The 23,121-nt window shown below is 47.7% G+C and overlaps 1 protein-coding gene across 1 annotated transcript in view; it reads right to left on the bottom strand.

Moving 5' to 3' along the window:
- Nucleotides 1–20,033, bottom strand: part of POLR1B (RNA polymerase I subunit B) — a 28,334-nt gene extending 8,301 nt beyond the window's left edge. Inside the window, exons 1-12 of the mRNA XM_006135950.2 lie at nucleotides 19,765–20,033; nucleotides 19,338–19,505; nucleotides 17,248–17,394; nucleotides 14,241–14,373; nucleotides 13,591–13,727; nucleotides 8,780–9,003; nucleotides 8,251–8,422; nucleotides 5,185–5,356; nucleotides 3,372–3,653; nucleotides 2,648–2,781; nucleotides 2,058–2,228; nucleotides 842–998 (exon numbers count right to left, since the gene is read on the bottom strand). Of these exons, the coding sequence (XP_006136012.2) occupies nucleotides 842–998; nucleotides 2,058–2,228; nucleotides 2,648–2,781; nucleotides 3,372–3,653; nucleotides 5,185–5,356; nucleotides 8,251–8,422; nucleotides 8,780–9,003; nucleotides 13,591–13,727; nucleotides 14,241–14,373; nucleotides 17,248–17,394; nucleotides 19,338–19,505; nucleotides 19,765–19,947 (2,080 nt within the window). The 5' untranslated portion in view covers nucleotides 19,948–20,033. The remainder of the gene's footprint in view (nucleotides 1–841; nucleotides 999–2,057; nucleotides 2,229–2,647; nucleotides 2,782–3,371; nucleotides 3,654–5,184; nucleotides 5,357–8,250; nucleotides 8,423–8,779; nucleotides 9,004–13,590; nucleotides 13,728–14,240; nucleotides 14,374–17,247; nucleotides 17,395–19,337; nucleotides 19,506–19,764) is intronic.
- Nucleotides 20,034–23,121: the final 3,088 nt, after the last annotated feature.

Raw genomic sequence — 23,121 nt, 5'->3', positions numbered from 1 at the left:
GGCTTGATAAAGTCAAAATCAACACAAGGTCAAGCCAGAAACAGGCAATCAGTGAAGATCACGGAGATCCAGTTTAATGTGACCATGAAATGCATACTGCTTAGCAGAGGCTGCAAATTCTGTGCCATCCGCAGTGTCTGGATAGATTTAAGCTATAACCTCACAGGGAGCACCCTGCAGTATCTCCTGAAACGTGCCAGGCACAGAACCAGTTGCATGGTCTGTAGCCAAAGGAAGCGGACTCAGTCTCTTATCCATGTGAAGTGGGGGGATGGCAAAAGGAGTTGATCTTGCAGTGGCAGCTACTTGCTCTTCTAACACCACCTGAGCGTTACCAAGCCCAGCCTGCAAACTGGATGCACACATGGCAGACGTACACCACAAGACAACCGGAATAATATTGGCTCTGTCTTCCAGTCGCTTCCTCCAACCAGCCTACAACCCCTCCATCTTGCTTGGATGGTGCCTCAGCCAGTTAACCCAGAGTGTGCCTGTCAGCACCACAATGGACCACTCTAGCCTGGTGGATCTGTCTGTTATCAGCATTCTGCAGTAATTGAGCCCGACTGCTCTTAGAGTAGTAGTGTGGTCACTGGGAGAGGGAGGAACTTTTCCTTTGAAAGGCCCAAGAGATGCTGATGAGCTGCCCAAGTCCAATGGGGTATGAGAGGGACAATCCAGCTAGGGTTTGTTGGCAGTTCTCTGTGCCGGCAAAGCCAAGGGGGATACAAAGGAAAGAGGAATGAAGCAGTTAAGGATCTGATTTTTCCCCTCTCTCCTGCCAGTGCAAACCTGGGGCATTGTTGCAGAGTTGGATGGCAATATTTAGTACAGTACTTACCCATCTGGCATTGGTACATGTTCCTAGGACTCTGATTGTGATCAGAGAATGGAATGAGGTTGGCTACCACGCTCAGCATGCTATGAGGAAAGAGCTCTTGGTGAGTGGTCACACCTGGCACAATTTCATCCTCCAGGACAGCAATGTTCATGAAGACCTGAGATAAGCAAAGTCCAATTTAATTATCAAGTTGATTTTTAAGAGCAAATAATGCTATGTCCAATCAATTTCATTCACTTACATAGCTGCTGCAGTTGGTAATTTACAGTACATCTACATAGCAGCATTATTTTGGAATTACAGATGTTATTCCGAAATAACATAGTGAGCATCTACACAGATCTTTATTTCAAAATAATGTTGAGCTGGAGGACTTCTTACTCTGACTCCTGTAACCCTCGTTTCACAAGGAGTAAGGGAAGTTGAAGGAAGAGTGTTCTCCCTTCCGGCTGTGTAGACAGCGCCAAAAGCCAAAATAAGCTATTTCGAATTAAGCTATGCAACTGACGTATCTCAAGTTGCATTGCTTAATTCAACTTTAGCCCTGCTGTGTAGACGCGCCCTTAAGAGTATTAGTGTGTAAATAGGGCTATGCAAACAGACAACTATGGCTCCTTCTACACTGAGCTAGGGATGTTATTCTCAGCAAGTGTAGACAATCACACTAGCTCTCTATCTGCGCTAGTGCACTGAAACCAGGAATGTAGCTGCAGTACCACAAGCAGCCACAGAAAATAGTAGCACCACTAATATGTCCCCCCCTTCCCCCAGGTTTAGGTGAGAGGGCAGTAGCTGGGACGCAGTAGTGCGTAGTAGTACAGTACCAGCGCAGCCACAAGAACTAGGCTAGTGGTCTTAGCATGTGTCAGTGTATTCCTTGGGAAAGGCAAGCACAAAGCCAGAAGACAGGGTGGGTGAACACAAGGACGTAATCCACACAATTCAGGCACAGTTAACACTGAGAGCACACACAGGGTGAAACCCTTTACAAGCACAAAGTGGTTATCAAAGTACACAGCAGTAAGAAGCCAGAAAACGAAGGTGATCAAAGCAAACTTAATTGCTCTGTTGACAAGATCAGCTTCCCACCTCCCCTTCATTGTTCCTTTCACAGACTTTTTGTAAGGTGTGTGTTATATCCAGATTAAAGACTTTTCTCCAATGGCCACTGCTCTGTAATAAACACACAGACATTAGACACGCTCGTGCACAGTACCTGTTCCAGAGTGCCAATCAATTCTTCCTTTCCCAAGGCCAAGTTTCTCACCGGTCGAATCATCCGACAAGGGGTAGTAAAAATGAACAACCCTGGATACAGACTAGGTTTTCCTGTCATTGGAATAAGGACGACCTCTGTCCAGGCTGTAATTTTCTTTTCTTTCATTACCTGTTCTCACATACACAGAAAAAAGCTAGTTAGATTTTTTTTGGATCCCATAGCCTATTTTCCCACCTAAATGAAAATCTCACAAGTAGCTACATAAATTCATCGTTTTGTATATTTTTAAGAAAATATTTGCATCAAACTCTACAAAGCTGGAGAAAAACAATTGAATTTTAACTTGCTACAACCAACAAGTAGCTTGATGCTGCAATGTTTTGGTGGCAATGCCTTAAACAGGTATACAATAATCATTTAATTATTAAAATTCAAATAAAACCATCTGAGTGGCTCAGACACAAGTGAAAAGAGGAAAAATTATTTTAGAATCTGAGGCAAGACTCAAGGTATACCGCATTGCCTACTGTCTAGCACATTAGCGTCAGACCGCTTCTTTTACGTCAAGTCACATCAAAGTAGACAACCTTAAAGTGCCGTAGAGTATCTGCTATGGTAGGAGCCATATCTTTTTCCACCCAGCCCACCAAGGATCCATCCAGGGTAACTGGGTAACACTCTGCATAGGGTTGGCTTGGAGTCCCGTCAACTGGGGTGACACCTGGGAAAAAAGGAGAAAGTCATTAATGCTAAACGTAGCAATTCACACCAAACACCCCACAGGATCTTAGAAACATTCTAGATTAGCATACAGGAAATGCCTCACATTTTGCTTTGACCACTATATATTAAGAATCTAAATATCAGGTATCTCATATTTCTCCATATGCTGCATGACTTATATCCAGATTTAAAACAATAAAAAGTGTTTTGATGAGCACGAGAAAATAAAATTCTTACATGAACTGTTCTTTGACTAAACAGCCATTGGTAACCTTATACAGATGCAAATGACAAAACTCTATGGAGACATTTCTATGCATTTATCTTTCTGTATACATTAACTTGCTCATTCGACAGAATACAGCTTTTATTAGTTCACTAGTAGTAAATATATTACTACTCAAACAACATTTTTGAAGTGGCAGTCCTGTGTAAGCAATACATTAATTTGTCATTAACCAAAATGCAGGTTGACCCATGTTGAAATGTTTTTGGTTTAACGAGATACAGTGAAGACATGGGTTTGTGGGGTCCTGCAGAGAACATCAGCCACTGCTTTCTCTGTAAGTTTTCTTCAGTGGAACATACCTAAGGAGCAGAGCAAAGGTGGCAGAGATAAGGTGTAGGCTGAGTGTGTCACTATTTCACAGACAGCTGTAATATGGTTCATGAGCCCACAGGGCTCTCCATCAGGCGTGTGCACCGGGCACAGGAAGCCCCAGGATTCAGGCAGCAGTTTGCGCACTGTGGTAGTTCTCATCTTGGCAAATGCAGCGCCTCTGTGTACGCACCGAAAATGGGACAGATAACGAACAAAATTCAGCTTGTCTGCCACCACACACAGACCAGAATCTTGTAGCATACCCAGACCTTTAAAAAAAAAAAAAAAAAAAAAAAAAGCCAGATTTAATGTGTGAGCTGATATTAATGAAGGACATCTGCAAAATATAATTCTATAAATCATCTTCATTAGACCCACCCCTCGAATTCGAAAAGACTGACCTGATCTCAAATGAGAGATTCACCACTCATTAATCTGCATCTACATTTGAGTCGTTCAGTGGCAATGGGCTATGCAGCCTTTTACACTTTAGATCACTGGCTCAAATTCAGCTCAAACTGCTAGCAACCAAAAGTCACTCATCTGTTCAGTGCTCTATGTGAAATGAGTTAAGAGCCTCAAAGCTGACTGCAAGATAATGCTTTTTCCAGGAAAATTGTATCTATTTGTTTCCCTATTTTTCATTGAAGTTTTGCTTCACTAGAAATGACTGGTTTCTTGTAGTCTTGGCCCAGTGTCTAGTCTACTATACTGTTTTATGTCCACATCATATTTGTAGCCTCAGTGCACAGCCAGGGATCAAATGGGCTTTGATGGTGAACTATCCGAGTGCAGTAGTTTTGAACTCAGAGAGGAGGCAGTACATAGTTAGCACTTCCACACACCATGTTCTACCTTTTCTATGCAGAATGGTAATCAATCAATGCTGCTTCTTTTCGAAATGCTAACTCTAAAGATACTTTAAAAAATCTACCATAAAATCGCGAGTATAATGTGCACCTGTGCATATTGCGCACCCTGACTTTAGACTCTTAAAATCATGAAAAAAAATGAACCCCTATGTATATTGTGCATCCATTATACAGGAGAATAGGAGGGAAGGAACGGGAAGGAAGCCGGCCGCTGCCCATTTGTCCGCGTGCCGAGATCGTGCTTGCTGGGGGACCTCTCTCTTGGTCCACACACTGAGCTCGCAGCTGCCCACACACTGAGCTCGCAGTTGCTGGGGGACCTCCCCTGCCCAGGTCCCTGCATGCCGAGCTTGCACCTGCCGGGGGGCCTCCTCCACCCAGCTGTCCATGTGCCGAGCTCACGTTTTCTGGGGGGCCTCCCCTGCCCAGCTTCAACCACCAAGCTCGTGCCTGCCGGGGGACCTCCTCCATGCAGCCGTCTGCGCGCCGAGCTCGCGCCTGCCGAGGGTGAGTTTAAAACTTGAAAAGAACCCCCTATGTATAATGTGCACCCCGGCTATGACCCTAAAAAAAAACGGGGGGGGGGGGGGAAGTGTGTATTATACTAGCGATTTTACGATATATCTGTATATAAACAATTCATATATATATATATATATATATATATATATATATATATATATATATATATATGATCCAAAATCTGAGGAAAAATATAATCCTTTTCTCAAGGATTCCTTTGAGAATAATGAACTTCTTGAAGCTTCCTTTTCATAATGAACTTCAACCTGAGCAAATATTCAGTAGCCAAAACTTTAAGACAAGAGGCTTGAAAAAAATGTCAGCACCTCTCTGGAGAACACACACTGTACCCCAGGACTAGAATGAAGTGCAGGAGAAGATCAGCCACACCTTAGTTAAAATGTACCTGTTTTAGAGCGCAGGTTGCCCGTAGCAAGCAGATATTCAAATGGCCTTGTAACATCAATTCCCATGCTGAATAGCTTCATCATATTTTCTGAATTGATAGTTACATTGGTCTTCTGAGCTCTCTTCTCTAAGGCAACTTTCAGAGAAAGCAACCAAGCTTCCATCCTCTCCTAGGGTTGAAAAATGAGAGCTGTTAAATTCAAGTAGGCAAGTAAAAACGAACTGGTTCTCCACGCCTGCAGCAAGTGATGTTACAGAGTAGTACACTGCATGGACCCTCCCCGCATGGGCAGAAGGATGGACAAGATAATTTTCTGATGACCAAACAACATGATAAACATTTCAGATGACTGCCTCTGGAGCTTTGTTTGGGCAGTAAATTTTGGTATTTGAATTATAACTCCTTATTAAAAGAAATCCACTGCAGACAGCCAAACTAACCGAAAGTACAGACATTATCTGCTATCAAACATATTTAAGCTTTTCCCTATTTTAAATACGGGAAGGGGAGGAGGATTCCTCCAAAAGTGTCAGAGCGGACCTGCGGCCAGTTAGTAAAGCACTGCTTATGGGGTCCGAGCTAGCTATTCAGTCTGCCCACAGGCAGCTCACCTCAGTCGAGTGTTTCCACTCCCTGGAGGGAAGGCAGGGCTTTCTTCAATGGAACCCCTCAGAAACCTGTATTAAACACCTTGGATTTAGATATTTTCCACAGTCACAAGCCACTGAAGTGGCAGGGGAGTTTTGTTCTTCCAAATACAAACTCCTATTCCAAAATGATGTCAAAAGCAGATTTTCAAGACATGGCAAATGGAAGTGCTCTAAAGAATTTGTTATGCACCACTGAGTTTGAAGCACAGATGGGGATATTTTGGGCTTGTGTGTTTTCACTGTAAACTATAAATGCTTTGCAGTGACATTTCTTAGATCTACAAGCATTTTCAGAACAGGAATACTTCCATACTGCAACAACGAAAGGCCCAGAAATTGGTAGGACATAATTATTGCTAATAAATCACTCCCCTGGCTCCATAAAGGCATGTGGTACTTCACATGGTAAGACAAATCTGTTCCAAAGAGCTTACAGTCTAAAACAGAAAGGACCAAAAGAGGAATAAAACCACAATTACTGGTGAAAAGGCAGCAGAAGGCCGTGTTGCCAAAAAAGGAGCTAAGTATTCCTGAGGAACAGACAACAAAACAGACGGATGGAAGAGTATAAGAGACTGTTAGTACTACAGGCAGCAAACGGGAGGAGGAGGAAATTAAAGCAGACACAATTGTGGAGATTCAGTTGGGGCTGGTAGGTTGGAACCAGTGTTAATACAGCCAATGAAGTGATTCAAAGAGGAGCTTTGCGGAGATCACTTTGGATAGCTGTTGGAGGAGAGGTGAGAAGCGGCGGAGAAGCAGCACAACTGAAGGTCTGAGAGGTGGCTAAAGCAGGAGAAAGTAAGATTTTGGTAACATTCCAAAGTCAGTCAGCACAAGAGCTAGTGGGTGGGGAGATAAGACTCAGAAGATCACCCTGAAACTGCAAGCCTAAGACAAGGAGAACATCTGAAGCAGGGAATGGAGGAGCCTGCCAAGAGAACGCAGGAGGAAGAGAGCAGGGGGCTGAAGGCAGAACTCTGAGGAACACCAAGACAGGGAGAAAAAAAATTAAGTAGAAGGGCAACTGTGACTTTGGATGGACCAAAAATGAAAGCCTCAGAGTGCAGGCCTGAGCTGGTGAGCCTGGAGTCTGCCAGCTGCACTCGCACAGGTGTTGACAGAGGGAATGGTGCCAGCTTTATGCTAATTCAGGAGTGTGAGGCCTGTGCGGTGTATTTCGCAGATACTACTTCGCTCTAGCTGCAGATGCTATCGTGCTCTAACAAATGAAAACGAGCAAAGAGCAGGGTTCCCTCTAAGCTGTGCACCTGCACAAAAAAGTTTAGGCCCGCCCAACTCGCTTGCAGAGCCTCACAGCCACTCACTTTCCTGCTGGTGAGTGGCGGCAGCGGCCTGGTGAGTTCTGGCTGGGCTGCGTGGCGCAAGTGGCTGTCCTGCCCCCATTTGCTCTGGCTGGCGCTGGGGCACGGTGAGGCTGTCCCTGCTTGGGCAGCCTCACCAGACCCACTTCCAGCTACGGCAGGCAGCACACCGCAGCCTGGCCAGGACCAGAGCCACGTGTCAACTGGTGGCTGGTTGAGTGGCTGCAGCTGGGACCAGAGGTGCCACATGGCTCCCGAAACCTATTCCCCTGGCTCTTAGCTGCAGCACCAGCCACGTGGGCAGTCACCACCCAGCAGCCCTGGCATCCTTACGCCAGAAGCTGCTGGCCAGCTGGCTGGGAATACTGGGCAGTGCAGTCCCAGCTCGCCCCTTGCCCGCTGGTTGAGGGAGCTGGGCAGCTCAGCCCCACTTTCCCCTCAGTGAGCAGCTTCCTGGGGGCCAGGTAGCCCAGTCCTGGGCCCACCGCCCCACAAGAATGGGCAGCCTAGCTCCAATCTCCCCCCAGCAAGGAGTTCTCACATCCCTGACCTCTCTGCCCCCTGTCCTGAGTACCCTCTTGCCCTGAATCCTGCACCCTCTACCCATACCTCCCACCACTGATTCCTGTGCCGCAGAGTCATGCACCTTTTTAATTATCCTTTGGGGAGGGGTGGGTGGGTGGGTGGGTGAGTGAGTGAGAGAGAGGTACCACAGTTTCACACAGGAACGTGTTGTCAATGTTGGTGCACAAGACAAAAAACTCACTGCTCACAGCTGGGAAATCTTACAGGGAACACTGACAGAGCATTACCAGATGTAGTTCACAGGCAGGCTAACAGGGACAGAAAGGATAAGGGACAGGGACATGCCCAGGGTCACACAGCAAACCAGGGGCACAGCTGAAAACAAGGTCTGGATCTGGCTCCCCAGCCCTCAGCATCAAACACTGGAGCCCAACTGCCTCCTCGCAAGCTCATGTTATACGAGTCACTGCAATACCCCACATGCCGGATCCAGGGTTGCTCTTTCTTCCACACGTCTAGAGGTTCTCCTCCCACTCACAGCTTTAAGCACTTTCAGGCATTACCTTTAAGAACATGAGGTAAAGCTGCCCTGGGGTAAGCACTTCCTGGTTTATAAGGCTGTCTGGGTTGTCCTCCATGCACTCTTCTTTGGCAAAAGCAAACAACTTCCGGGTCATCAGACAAAGCAAGTAGAACTTCTCACTCTTGGTTTTCAAGTGTATACAGATGCACTGACTGGAGGCACAGGAAGAAAAGGGGCCAATTAACTCTCTCTCTCTGTTCTAAGATCCGGCCTGAACAGCCCTTGACCAAACTCTTATTCATGAACTCCCAGTTAAGCTGCCTAACAGTTTTCCGTACACACATTCAGGTTTTTTCAGAAACTCTCATGGACCAAAAGGATTTCAAAACTCCCCTCTCGTCATCCTTAGAGTTGTAACCTTCCAGACCATGACTCAGGGCCGTGAGCAGGTGAGCCTGCCCTACTGCTGGCAGTACTGTACCTGTCATGATACACGAAGGTCAGACAGTGAAGCGGGACTACACCCATCATACAAGCGTTGAGTGACACACTGCTACATGAATACGTACTCCAAAAGGAATTCTGCAGCTTGTTCATTCGGGTACCACTCAGGAAGGTTGAGTTTCACCCGGAAGCATTTCCCAAGGTAGTCAAGGACCTGCTTCTGCGTGGCACAGCCCTCCTCCATCACCAGTCTCAACATCTGAGAAATGCAGTTCTTGTAGAAGGAGTTGTCTTCTCTTCCTCTGATCAACTCCTGAAAAATCTGGTAGTCTGAGAAACCAACTAATGCCTGGAGGAGAGAGAGGCACCAGATCAGCGAACAAAGAAAAACCAGGAGTAAGAAATCACCATGTCTCAATTAAAGAATAGAACGGGACAGGTCACTCCAATCACTTATGCATGTTTATGCTCATCTGTCCTTCTAATATCTTTCCCCAAGGTGTAAACAGTTTTCTGGAGGTTCAATTGGTTGTGGAGAAAGATCCTGGGTGTACACAATCTGACTGTCACCACAAATACCCAATAAAACCCCTAGAAAAGCAAATACTGAGTCAATATAGACAATGATGAATAAAAGCTAATTTAGTTTTTCATTTAAATAAGAATTTTTTATCTTTTTATACGTGATCTTACAGTATACATCTAATTCACAATTTGTCTCAATTAATTGACATTTAAGTAAACTGAAAACAAGTGGTTTTTATAATGCAATGGATGGATTAAAGATAAGATCAACTTAGCTATGCTGCTCAGGGCTGTGAAAAATGTCACACCTGTGTGATGTGGTTAGATTGACCTAATCCTTGAAAAAATGCAGCTAGCTCAACAGCAGAATTCATGCAGAGAGGGGCTTTAACTACTTGATGGAAAAAACCCTTCTGTCGCTGTAGGAAGCACCTACATGGTGCTACAGTGCACATTGCAGTGCTGTAGTTCTGGGCTGCTGGAGCTTCGCATGGACCCACCCTGAGGCTAGATGCAATGATCAGATCTGCAAACCCTAGATTTAAACCCATCAGTCTAAACCCTGCAGCAATTGTATTGCAACAGCACAGTGCAAATACCCTGGGGTTAGAAATAAGAAAGTCAGAAATAACTCACTTGCTTACCAAAACAAACACAGCCTCAGAAGAAAGGTACTTTGTCAAAGTAAGCTGCCATTTCAAAGCATGCGCAAAGGCCCCGTGGGCTGATGCAACAAAAAACAGTAGTCTGACATTACTACCAGAGAGCACATGCTTTCTTTGCAGGAAAACAAAGATGAAAAGAGTTAATTGAAGTGAATTCCTTGCAATATTACCTATTTAAAGCACAATTTAAATCTGTTCTACTCCATTTTGAAAACTTGCTTTCATTGCCTTGCTTAGCAAAATCCATGCATTGTGCCTGCTTAATTGTATGTTATGGTTATGAGCGCCTTTGAAGGTTCTTCATTCAGCAGTTGCTTGCCCTCCACAAGCTGTGCTCTCTAAATGCACTCATTGTCTCCACACAGACACTAGTGGGCTTGTCTTCACTGCCCTGGTTAGCTCACGTTAGCCCTGCAGCCAGTCCAGGTCCAGCGAGAGCAGCCACACTTCAGAACACTAGAGTTACAGTTACCTGATTAGCCGTATAGACTGGATTAGCTGCTAACTTGTACTGTGGGAATACTCAGCATTACTAGCTCAGCATCAGCATCCCGGTCCTTCAAACAATGCCACTTCTCCCCATCTGTCCCCAGCTAGCTGGAGTTTAAAGTGCCATTTAACTCAAGCTGTGGGTGTGGAGGTGGCTCCGGCTGCAGCAGTGCTCACATTATAACAAGTTAACTGCGTGGTGAAGAAGCGTGCACACTAGGAATAGGATGCCTGAGGTAGTGCTCAGAGATCAGCATCAGTTGGGAGTCTTTGCAGATATTCACCTTTGGGCTGAGGGCATAACCAACCTGGGACCCTCTAACGGCCTCCTCTCTACCCCAGGAAATGGGAAAATGAGCTGGGATCGGAAGAACATAAGAACGGCCGTACTGGGTCAGAGCAAAGGTCCATCTAGCCCAGTATCCTGTCTACCAACAGTGGCCAGCACCAGGTGCCCCAGAGAGGGTGGACCAAAGACAATGATCAAGCAATTTGTCTCCTGCCATCCCTCTCTAGCCTCTGACAGACAGAGGCCAAGGACACCATTTTATCCCCTGGCTAATAGCCTTTTATGGACCTAACCTCCATGAATTTATCCAGCTTCTCTTTAAACTCTATTATAGTCCTAGCCTTCACAGCCTCCTCTGGCAAGGAGTTCCACAGGTTGACTACACGCTTTGTGAAGAACTTTCTTTTATTAGTTTTAAACCTGCTCCCCATTAACTTCATTTGGTGTCCTCTAGTTCTTCTATTTAGGGAACTAATAAATAACTTTTCTTTATCGGCCCTCTCCACACCACTCATGATTTTATAGACCTCTATCATATCCCCCCTCAGTCTCCTCTTTTCTAAACTGAAAAGTCCCAGAAGCAGAAGGAAGGAGACGGTGCAGCATGGTTCTGTGAGCAACATAACAAGAAGTGGAGTTACAAAGGTAAACCTCCCCCCCCCCCCATTTTCCTCATGAGTCTGTCACCTCCCAGCCCACTGTAGAACAGCAAGCAGGCTGAAAAGGCTGAAACATCGTCCTTGTGAACTCAATATCTAAGGGCGTGGGCTGAGCTCAAGCTAACAGCACCTCCGCTGTCTCCTGCAGCTGTGGCATTTGGACACCCTGGCTCTGGCCACCCACCTCGAGAGAATGGGCACTAAGACACTGTGGAACAGGGCCATAAGGCACTGTATGTGAAGTCAGGTTTGCAGTCACATTCATTCAAAATGCCTTCAAGGCAGGATGACCGGGCCTTTGGACTTTTTGCCCAAACTTCGCCACCACAAGATCTGCTGAAGAATCTCATCCTGTCTAAATACCAATGAGCAGTTCTCAACATTCACCATGAGTAGCCTCTTTCCCAAGTGACTGTGACCTAGGGTGGAAAATGGGCAGACATTTCTCATGGAAGACACTGCATTCATGTCTGGATCTCAGATCCTCCTGGCAGCAAAAGCAACCACCAGGAAGGAAGACTTGAAAGACAGCAAAATCCCAAAGGCTCCTTCTGTAGGACTGATGAGCAACAGGACAGGTTATGGTAATAACTATTTACAACTACTGAGGTATACAGGATTGACATTTAGAGTTTAAGCCCGATGGGGCAGAGGATGACTTCCTTTGTGTCCCATACAACACTGAACACGTTGGTGCATTCACAATCACTTTGGGGAAAAAAGGTGTTTTTGCACCCATTTCTAACACTCTGTCCAGGAAAGTTCTGAACAGAAGCAGCATTTTGTTTTATACTGTTTTGCTTGATTTTCAATTGGGATGATGTAACTTATCTCATTAGAATATTAATGTGCTCCCAAAGTCTTTCACTGGATGATAGGGACTAAAAACATTCTGCTAATATTGTGCTTGAGGATTTATTCTGCACAACTGTTTTTATTTTAAAACAGCTTTTCCCTTAACTCCTCACTGGTACGGTCTTAGAATCATAGAATCATAGAATAATAGGACTGGAAGGGACCTCAAGAGGTCATCGAGTCCAGCCCCCCGCCCTCAAGGCAGGACCAAGCTCCGTCTACACCATCCCTGACAGATGTCTATCTAACCTGTTCTTAAATATCTCCAGAGAGGGAGATTCCACCACCTCCCTTGGCAATTTATTCCAATATTTGACCACCCTGACAGTTAGGAATTTTTTCCTAATGTCCAATCTAAACCTCCCCTGCTGCACTTTAAGCCCATTACTCCTTGTTCTGCCCTCAGAAACCAAGAGGAACAATTTTTCTCCTTCCTCCTTGTGACACCCTTTTAGATATTTGAAAACCGCTATCATGTCCCCCCTTAATCTTCTTTTTTCCAAACTAAACAAGCCCAGTTCATGAAGCCTGGCTTCATAGGTCATGTTCTCTAAACCTTTAATCATTCTTGTCGCTCTTCTCTGCACCCTTTCCAATTTCTCCACATCTTTCTTGAAATGTGGCGCCCAGAACTGGACACAGTACTCCAGCAGAGGCCTAACTAGTGCAGAGTAGAGCGGCAGAATGACTTCACGAGTTTTGCTTACAACACACCTGTTGATACAACCTAGAATCATATTTGCTTTTTTTGCAACAGCATCACACTGTTGACTCATTCAACTTGTGGTCCACTATGACCCCTAGATCCCTTTCCGCCATGCTCCTTCCTAGACAGTCGCTTCCCATCTTGTATGTATGGAACTGATTGTTCCTTCCTAAGTGGAGCACTTTGCATTTCTCTTTATTAAACCTCATCCTGTTTACCTCTGATCATTTCTCTAACTTGCTAAGGTCATTTTGAATTATGTCCCTATCCTCCAAAGAAGTCGCAACCCCACCCAGTTTGGTATCATCTGCAAACTTAATAAGCGTACTCTCTATCCCAATATCTACATCATTGATGAAGATATTGAACAGTAGGGTCCCAAAACAGACCCTTGAGGAACTCCACTTGTTATCCCTTTCCAGCAGGATTTAGAACCGTTAAGAACAACTCTCTGACTACGGTTATCCAGCCAATTATGCACCCACCTTATCTGAGGTGGTCTTAGAGCAAAAAGCCAAAAAACGTTTAGACACCGCCTCATTTCCCCATCTTCAGCTGTGTACACGTTCTCATACTTCAGCCTTAAATGTTATACTACTTACTCAGGCAGGTCTGGTTTCCTGATATTCAAGATGACAAGTACCATTCTTCATTTTTCCAGGCAAGAAAAAGGCTGCTACACTTTACACAACAATTCTTCAATCAATCTTTCATTTACCACAAAACCCAAGACTAGACTATGGATTACCTTCAGAGCAAATCCCAGGGGAAGGAAGAACAACTCTTTCTGAAAAATGAAGTTCAGCATCACGGTACCATTTTCCAGGTAGTGAAGGTTCATATTTATAGCAGTGTGCTCATCCCTGACACAGTGCATTGATATACCTGCCAAAAGGAACATAAGCAAGGAGTCATTTAAACAATATAGTAACTATTGACTGGATTCTATCAGCATTACAAAACAAGCGAATAAGACAATTAACATACAATTATCTTTGTAAGCATTGTCTTAATTGCTCCAGGTAAAGTTCAGGTTTCTAGGGTGGGGGCGCTGTATGGCTCAAAGGCTTGGTACTTGTTTGCATCTCCCGGAATTAGACAGAATACAGTCTGATAACACCTGATATATGCCTGGGTCTATATAATGCTATAAGCCTTTTATTTTCACAAGTCCTAAAATTCATCCAAATGTTAGAAGAATTGCTTTTTCCTGCCACGGGCTTTACCCTTTCCAATGAGAGGAATTTCCCTTCATCTCAGTAGACTGTGTTTATGGCATAGCATAATTGCATTGACAAAACAGAAAGCAAGAACGACTTACAGTAAACTCTTTACTTTTGTTTATTTTCAAGCAGCTGTCTTACAAAGGTGATGCACTTAACAAATCACAACACTTACCATATTCTGTGTAGCCAGGGCCTCGGCTTTTCCATTTGGGTCTTATCATTGCAATGGGAAAGTTTCGTCTAGGCATAATCAGCAGTCTGATAACTTTTTCTATTCCATTAACTATAAAATAGCCTCCCATTTCCTGCCAAAAGAAGAAAAGCTTTCAAACTCAGCACGCCAAAATTGAAAGAGAGGAGTACAGAGAACCTACTCTACAAGAAACAAAATGGAAGTCAGAAAAAATTAGCCCTTATTGGACAGTAAAATACACACCAACTTTTTATACGTATGGAGTGCATGGCAAGTTTTATTGATCTAAGCTTGGGGTGCATGCATTACTCACACATAAAAGGTAAGCGTGCATTATGGAGGCCATTTCAGATGAGTGCCAATAAATCTGTTATAGTGCAAGGCACTACTATAAGCTCTATTCGGTCCATGTATTTTACAAAAACAACTTTCAGAAACGTTTCAGTGGTGTTTAAGAGAGTTATCAGGGCGCTCTCTTGTACCCATATACCAGTGAAGCCAGATGCACTAGTGACACCAAATACAACTGTAGAGAATGCAGAGAAAATGAGAAGATGAGCCAGTAAATTAAAGTAACCCTCTCAAATGGCCTATAGCAGGGCTGGGGAAACCTCAGGCCCAGATGCAGCCTGTGGCTTGCCCAGATCCAGCCCCCGAGGCTCAGCCCCACCCCCCCAATTGGTGAGCCCGCACTGGTGCTTCAGCACCCCCAAATATCCCCCTGGGGGTTGTAATGCACAAAATCTACTAGGCTGGAACCCCCCGCCCAGGCTCTGTTGTGCAAGGGGAATGTGGGGAGTGTCTTTATCCTCATTTGGGGGCCACAGTGAGGTCCCCCCCGTTTCTCACTTGTGTGCAGCCCCCAACTGATTTTTCTGTGGGTCAGTGACCTCCAAACCAAAAAGGTTCCCCACCCCGGCCTATAGCAACTTCAGTATACACAGAAATATCACAACTTTAACACACCTTACTTCGCACCCCTTTAGAGCTACAAACAAGTACTGTATCTACTAAGAAGGACCCTTTCCAACAGGAAAGTTCCTGTTCGGAGAGAGATAAAATACTGGATTTAAAAGTTTTCACTCATCTGAATACTCCCTCCCTCACCACATGAGGTCTCTGGGTAGCAGATAGGAAGAAAAGCTCTATTTCAGGTTTGGAGAAAAGAATATGATTGTGTGGTCAGTTGATTTTTTGTAAAATGGCAGTTCTTTGAAGCCATCTGAAATATTAGACAAAACCTCAGGTGAGATGCACTAATATGCACAGTCCAGGTGAACTGACCATACCAGTAGGATACACGCACATTTATCGAATGGCTTTGCAATTTAGCACGTCCATGACGCTAACACCCAATATAAAGATTAATTCCAGATCAAACGCTTTTCAGTTGTATATATTTGTTCGAATTACAATGAGCATGTGACCGAAGGGAAATATAAAGATGCATGATCCATGGCTATGGGCCTGGCAATATCAGGGCATCACTGTAGATCAGGCCTTGGCAAAATGAGGCCCACCAAGCCACCGGGGAGCCCCAGGCAGACTCCCCTGCTTGTCCAGCAGGCAATTCAGAAAACGCGGATGCTGGGCCCCATTTCTGTTTCAAAACTGGAGGGGAGGGGGGAAAGCTCTGGAGCTGCCCCTCTAGCACAATCTCATTGGCCGGTTTCTGGTCAGAAACTGGCCAATGGGAGCTGCATGTTTGAAGAATCACACCCCCTCTCCTTGGCTGAACTATTCACACCAGCACATGGCTGTGCAGCCTGTGCAGGCAGGCAGTCTGAGAAATGTTTTAAGCTCTGCAAGCCTTAGCTCTGCAGGCAGACAGGCTGGTTTGGCTGCTGGCTGCTAAGTCTCCTGGGCCAGAGCCTGCCTCTGGCAATCCAGCCCCTCCCTTCCGCAATCCTCTGCCCCCCCAATCAACATACCCAAACCCTCTGCCCCCCCTCTTATGCCCATAACTCCTCCCAGAACTGGCACTTCAGTCTCCCTCCTTAGATCACAATCCCCTCCTACCCTAGGTCACATCCCAAACCTCTGCACTACAGACCCCTGCCCTAGGTCACAACCACCTCCTTCACCCAAACTCCCTCCCAGACCCCACTCTCCCTCCTGCACCCCAATCCCTTACTCCAAGCTCCTTTCTGCACCCAACCTCCATCCCAGACCCTGCATCTCCTCCATTAACATTGTGAAAGTACGTGGCCCTTGACCACTTTCCAAAATGTTGGAGTCCCCCCATCAAAAATTATTGCCCACTCCTGCTGTAGACTTTCACTGACTAAAACAATATAATCAATCATCCATTTGTGTATTTACTTTGATTGTAAACTGAAAACGAATTATTACTTATAATGAACAATGACAGCAGCATATGATTTTGTATCCACATATTCAATTTATCAGACAGAGCAGATTACAAAGCCACCAACAGCAAAAGGGAACCCAGAAGTAATGGAGAAGTACAATCTATGGCTATAAAAGGGATATGTATTTTCACTAACGTCAGACCTCTACATTTTTGCCTCCAATGGACCCTACTGTAAGAGTGCCGCCATCATCCAGGAGCCCCAGTGCCATCACTAAGAAGTAACTAGCGGAGTGCACTCAAGCCGTAACACTAACACAGAGACATAAGCTGCCTTGCGTGCCCACAGAGAAGGGGGAAGGATAGTTTTCCAGAGGCAGCTGCACACCTGGAAAGTAACATTTAGTACCAGTAATGGTCACTGGCTGCATGAATCTGAGGTACTCCCTGAGCTTTTATATTCTCAAGAAGAACTGTAGGTATCCTGAATGGCAAACGACCTAAAGACACCTTGAGGGCTGAGACTTGAGACCCCAGAGAAACCACACAGAATCTTTACGAATGGTGTAAGATCAGAAAATATGGCAGATTGTGCTTCTAAATAGATGCGCCAAAATCCTGTAAGCTACTGTAAAACCAACTTCTCTTGCCACACCAAAATCCACTGTTAGTTACCTCTTCTTCCTCATGGTGTTCAATCAGAGCTCTGGGAGGAAGATTATGCAGATTGCAAAGTTTAGATTTGACCATGATTGGAACATATCCCAGGGACTGTTTAATAATCCCTTTAGGAACGCCATTGACTGACCAGCTGATGTCAGCCTATAAGGAAACAATACATCGGTTTATTAGGGAAAAGTTAAAACAACACAAATAATGATAAAATATAGCTCTCTTTAATGAATGAGATACATTACAACATTGTATGCTTAATACAAAACCATAAACAACAACAAAAATATACTGTTTACAGAGAAAACATTAGTTATGCATCATTATATAAACTATAAGAATACGAATGTATACAAATGATATATTATAGTGCATGGGTGGGGAACCTTTTTTGGGTTAGGGCCACTTACCTCCAGAAAAATCAGTCGGGGGCTGCACACAAGTGAGAAATAAAAAAAACCCACTCCTCATTAGCGTGGGCTTCCCAATGTTGGGGGGAGCCCCAAGCCTCAGGGACCAGATTCAGGCAAGCCGAGACTGCATTCAGCCCCCGGGCCTTAGGTTCCCTACCCGTTATAGTGGATGCCTGGTCACTTCTACCATAGTTCAGGTTATGTTGGGACATTTATTTTACTTCCATTTTTGTTCATTCATAATATTGAGAGTAAAGTTTTCCCATGTTTTGTCTCTGCATAAGAGTGAGGATTATGATTTTGGCATTTATTCAAACTTTCCAAAATTAAACAAATTACCAAACCTATTAAAAGAGCAAAACTCTTATAATGGTGGAATTACAATTCTTTTTTAACAACCCAGGTAGTTTGAGATGTCAATGAGAACTAGGTCCTACTGTTATTTACAAACCCCTCTCAAAGCCCCAAATTAGGTATTAGTGCTTATGTTTGCAGCCTGGCAAGAGGCAGAATAAACTTCATAGCATCCGTGTACTATTATGTTTAATGTTATGCTACATTAGTTATGTGAAACTTCCCAGTAGTTTCAAAAAGAAAACTCAAGAATTAATTTGTATTAATTCTATGGCTCCCTCTCCAAGCAAAATCAGATTGCCTATTCAAGTCTCTTACTGGGGATGTGACCATGTAGTTGAGAATATGTTTAACTGATAAGCCCGAGCTCATCAGTTAAGCACACAGCCCCCCCTCCCCACTGCCACTGTATCAGAGGCACTGGTGGAGGGAGGTGGGGAGCTGGTGCATGCAGGGAGTCTTTTAAGCTGCCTCTCCCTCCCACTGAGGAAGCAGGGAGGGGTGAGAGCCGATGCCCACTAGGAGCTGGTTTAAAAGCTGGCTCTTCCCCCTCCTACTCCAAGCACTGGCTCCCACAGAGCCATCTGTCCCCTGCTTCTCATACAGAGGCAACAGTAGCAGCCAGCCCCAGAGTGTGTTGCTCTAGTCCAGATCCCACTTCGTAAATTAACTGGTTAAATGTTAGGTCAACCTTATGTTTAACTGGTTAACTGATTAACTGGGATTTTACATTCCTAGTTCAAACACTGGCCTATTTGGCTTTCTGAGCTATCAGGGTGGATAGGTATCTGTGTAGCTTGAAAAAATCTGGGTCAAGAGGGAGAGTGATGTGGGTCTCTGCCAAAGAAAGGTGATGGGTGAGGAGTCAAAAGTCTAGGGTGGGTGCCTCAAGGGACAATGAGAGGGCAATAGAGACACAGTTGCCCTGAACTGAGACACACAGAATTTTTTTTTAATGCCTATAAAATATCTGTGGTGTTTTCAGGTGTAGAAACAAACATGAGACATCACTGCAAAGCTGAGGCTCATGATTCTCTGGTGGCATAAGGCAATGGTTCTCCAAGTTTTTCCATTCTATAGGCCACTTTGCAAAAGAAAGATCTTCCCATGGAGGTACCGCCTCATCTAACATCCCCGTTCCCCACAGTATGGTTCCAACATTTGTCATTCCATGTACTAATGGTGATCCACAGAACAGCCAGAGTACATGTGAGAAACGTATTTATTTACATGCTAATGGCTTATGAACAAATATAGCACATACCAGCCTGTGGCAGCGTGTAGCTTTCATGCCCTAGAAGTACTCTGGTAACTATTACTACTTACGGTCAGTTTCCCCCGATAGGTGCTTCGCCGCCCCCTACACTCTGCGGGGTACACTTTCAGCTCTTTACAGACGCTCCCTTTTGGCACCATCGGAGGCGCGACGGCAGCACCCACAATCGCCAGAGTGATGCGTTCGTTTTTGAAGGCAAACTCCAGAGCAGGAATAGCCTGAAACAGAGAGTCAGTGTTAGACACAGGGACAGCAGCAAGAGGCCACCGGCTAGTCAGCGCTCAGCAGGGAAAGTAACGTGACAATCCCCATTTCCACACGTGCGGGGCCAGCCCAGAGAGGCGAAGCAGGGAGCCGGGTTGGGAATCCGAAGGGGGAAGCGATCGCGCCAGGACGCTCAGGCGGTAAAGGAAGGCGAGCAGCCGAATAAGGGCGCCGGGTCTCAACGAGATGCTAAAACGCCCCCCCCCGCCCCACCTGCACGGCGCGGTGCAGCCCCTCGCCCACGGCCTGGTTGAAGGACTCGACGTGGGCCCGGGTCAGATCCTGCAGGGCCGGGCGCTGCTGCTCGCGAGGCCGCCCGTAGCCCGGCGCCGTCAGCGGAGCGAGGCTGGGCCGCTCGGGCAGGTGCTGCCACTTCGCCCCTGCCCCCGCCGCCATGCTGCATCGCCTCCGCTCCCGGCCTGCCCCGCACGGCCTCGCCGGCACCACTTCCGCGCGCGCCGCTTCCGACTTCCGGCCCCGTCCGCCGCGCGAGCGCCCCCATCCAACCGCCACAGGCCGCCTCGCGCACCGCCTCAGAGCGCCCCCCCCGCGGACCAACCGCCACAGGCCGCCTCGCGCACCGCCTCAGAGCGCCCTCGCGCGGACCAACCGCCACAGGCCGCCTCGCGCACCGGCTCAGAGCGCCCCCCCTCGAACAACCGCCACAGGCCGCCTCGCGCACCGCCTCAGAGCGCCCCCCCGCGGACCAACCGCCACAGGCCGCCTCGCGCACCGCCTCAGAGCGCCCCCCCGCGGACCAACTGCCACAGGCCGCCCCCGCCCAACCGCCTCAGAGCGCCCCCCCTCGAACAACCGCCACAGGCTGCCTCGCGCACCGCCTCAGAGCGCCCCCCCGCGGACCAACCGCCACAGGCCGCCTCGCGCACCGCCTCAGAGCGCCCCCCCTTGAACAACCGCCACAGGCCGCCTCGCGCACCGCCTCAGAGCGCCCCCCCCTCGAACAACCGCCACAGGCCGCCTCGCGCACCGCCTCAGAGCGCCCCCCCTCGAACAACCGCCACAGGCCGCCTCGCGCACCGCCTCAGAGCGCCCCCCCTCGAACAACCGCCACAGGCCTCCTCGCGCACCGCCTCAGAGCGCCCCCCCCTCGAACAACCGCCACAGGCCTCCTCGCGCACCGCCTCAGAGCGCCCCCCCCCTCGAACAACCGCCACAGGCCGCCTCGCGCACCGCCTCAGAGCGCCCCCCCTCGAACAACCGCCACAGGCCGCCTCGCGCACCGCCTCAGAGCGCCCCCCCTCGAACAACCGCCACAGGCCGCCTCGCGCACCGCCTCAGAGCGCCCCCCCCGCGGACCAACTGCCACAGGCCGCCCCCGCCCAACCGCCTCAGAGCGCCCCCCCTCGAACAACCGCCACAGGCTGCCTCGCGCACCGCCTCAGAGCGCCCCCCCGCGGACCAACCGCCACAGGCCGCCTCGCGCACCGCCTCAGAGCGCCCCCCCCCGCGGACCAACCGCCACAGGCCGCCTCGCGCACCGCCTCAGAGCGCCCCCCCGCGGACCAACCGCCACAGGCCGCCCCCGCCCAACCGCCTCAGAGCACCTCCCCTCCCCCCCCCCGCCAACTGCCACAGGCCGCCCTTCGCCCTGACTTCGTCAGGTGCATGCGAGTGCAAACGGGGTTTTTTGCCCACAGAAGCTTATGCTCCAATACATCTGTTAGTCTATAAGGTGCCCAGGCCTGCTAGTTGAAAATGCAGTTAATTGACTAGTCGATAGAATTTCCTTCCACTAGTCAATGAGCATTTCAAAGGAGGAATGTGGAACTCTGCATACAGGCCAGGGCCAGCGAGAAGTCCCACTGACTCTGGGCTGCAGGTGGGTGCCTGCTTTGAAATGCACAAGAGTCCCCACCAGGGGCTCTTGCACATTTCAAAGCCATGGAGCCTGGGATCAGCGGGGGACTCCCCAGTTGATCTCGGGCTCCCGTGGCATTTCCCCAGAACTCCGGGGCTCCCCACAGTTGCTCCTTTGATTCGTGTGGATGCATGGTTTAAAGGGACAACCACCGAACAGCTGATTCCCAGGTTCTGGGGAAATGTTGTAGGGAGCCCAGGATCAACTGGGGGAGTCCCCAGCTGATCCCGGGCTCCATGGCTTTGAAATGCACAAGTCAGAGCATGCTGGGGACTCTTGTGCATTTCAAAGAAGGCATCCACATGCACCCACAGTCAGCGGGACTTCCTGCTTGCTCTGGGCTGTACATGGAGTTCAGCATTCCTTCTTTGAAATGTACAAGAGCCCCAGCCAGAGCTTTTGTACATTTCAAAGGAGGAATGTGAAAGTGCCTATAGACTAGTCAACTAGTCAAAAAACTATCCAATAAGCCAGGGGTGGGCAATAATTTTTGCCCAGGGGCCACTTCAAAATTTTTTGAAGTTGCCCCAGGCCACCCTGGAAAGAGTGGGGTTCTCACACCCCCAGACCATGATTGGTCTGGGAGTGGGGTAGCTCCTTGCCCCCCCCTCCCACTAGGCACCTATCTCCTAGAAGAGGCTTGGCACACTCTCCCACCCCAAGGCTAGTCAGGGCCTGGGGAGCGCGGGAAGCCTCCTCCCGCCCTGCAAGGAGCCTGTGGCACTTTGAAGTGCTGTGGGCTACTCACAGGGCAGAGGGGGAGAGCAGAGGCTTCATGCAGCTCCCCCACCCCCAGGCCTCAATTGGCCTGGGTCAGAGGAGTACACAAAGCCTCCTCCACTCTCTTCCCTTCCCTGTGCTGCTCGCAGGGCAGAGGCAGAGTGGAAAAGGCTTCGGGTGCTCTTCCACCCCCAGACCCTAATTGGCTTGGGGGCGGGGGAGCAGCAGGGTCTCCGCAGGCCGGATCCACCAGATTGGTGGGCTGAAGCCAGTCTGTGGAGGCCCTTTTGCCCACCACTGCGGTAAGCAAATACTTATCAGATAGTCGACCAATCTTTAACATCCTCAGTCTAGACCCGTGGTCACCAACCACTAGATCGCGATCTACCGGTAGATCTCAGGGGCTCTAAGAGTAGCTCTTGAGCCCTCTCTGAACTGTGCACCTGCGCAGTACATTTACATTAGATTTCCTCATGTAATGTAGGCGGGGCTTCAAGGAAGGGGCGGGGCAGTAGATCTTCGCCTGTTCTGAGACTTAAAAAGTGATCTTGGGTGTAAAAAGGTTGGAGACCACTGGTCTAGACTGCAGCGCTTTTCCGGGATACCGGAGCAATGCGTCTGCTTTTCTGCAGGGGGGGGGGGGGGGAAATCAGAAAAGAGGAGGCATTCTTTCACCATCCCTGTAAACCTCGTTGGCTCGAAAAAGCAGGTTTTTCCAAAATTTGGAACCGTGTAGATGCACCAAATTTCGGAAAAGCCTCTTCTGAAAGAAAAACAGCAAAAGATATGCAAATTGAGTAACGCAATTTGTGTATCTTTTTCTGACTTTCTTTAGTCTAGACATAGCCTGAGACCCCTTACCCCAATCAAAATATCCTGAGAGGCTTTGTGCCCTAGCTAGTTGACTGTCCAGCTGCGTCTCTGTTTCCCTCTACCAACCACTTAGGAACCAGGTGTCAAGTGAGATACAC

Source organism: Pelodiscus sinensis, chromosome 3 (genome assembly GCF_049634645.1).
Source record: "Pelodiscus sinensis isolate JC-2024 chromosome 3, ASM4963464v1, whole genome shotgun sequence".
NCBI lineage: Eukaryota > Metazoa > Chordata > Testudines > Trionychidae > Pelodiscus > Pelodiscus sinensis.
Note: the sequence above shows the minus strand (reverse complement) of the source record. Positions and strands in the feature narration are given on the sequence as shown.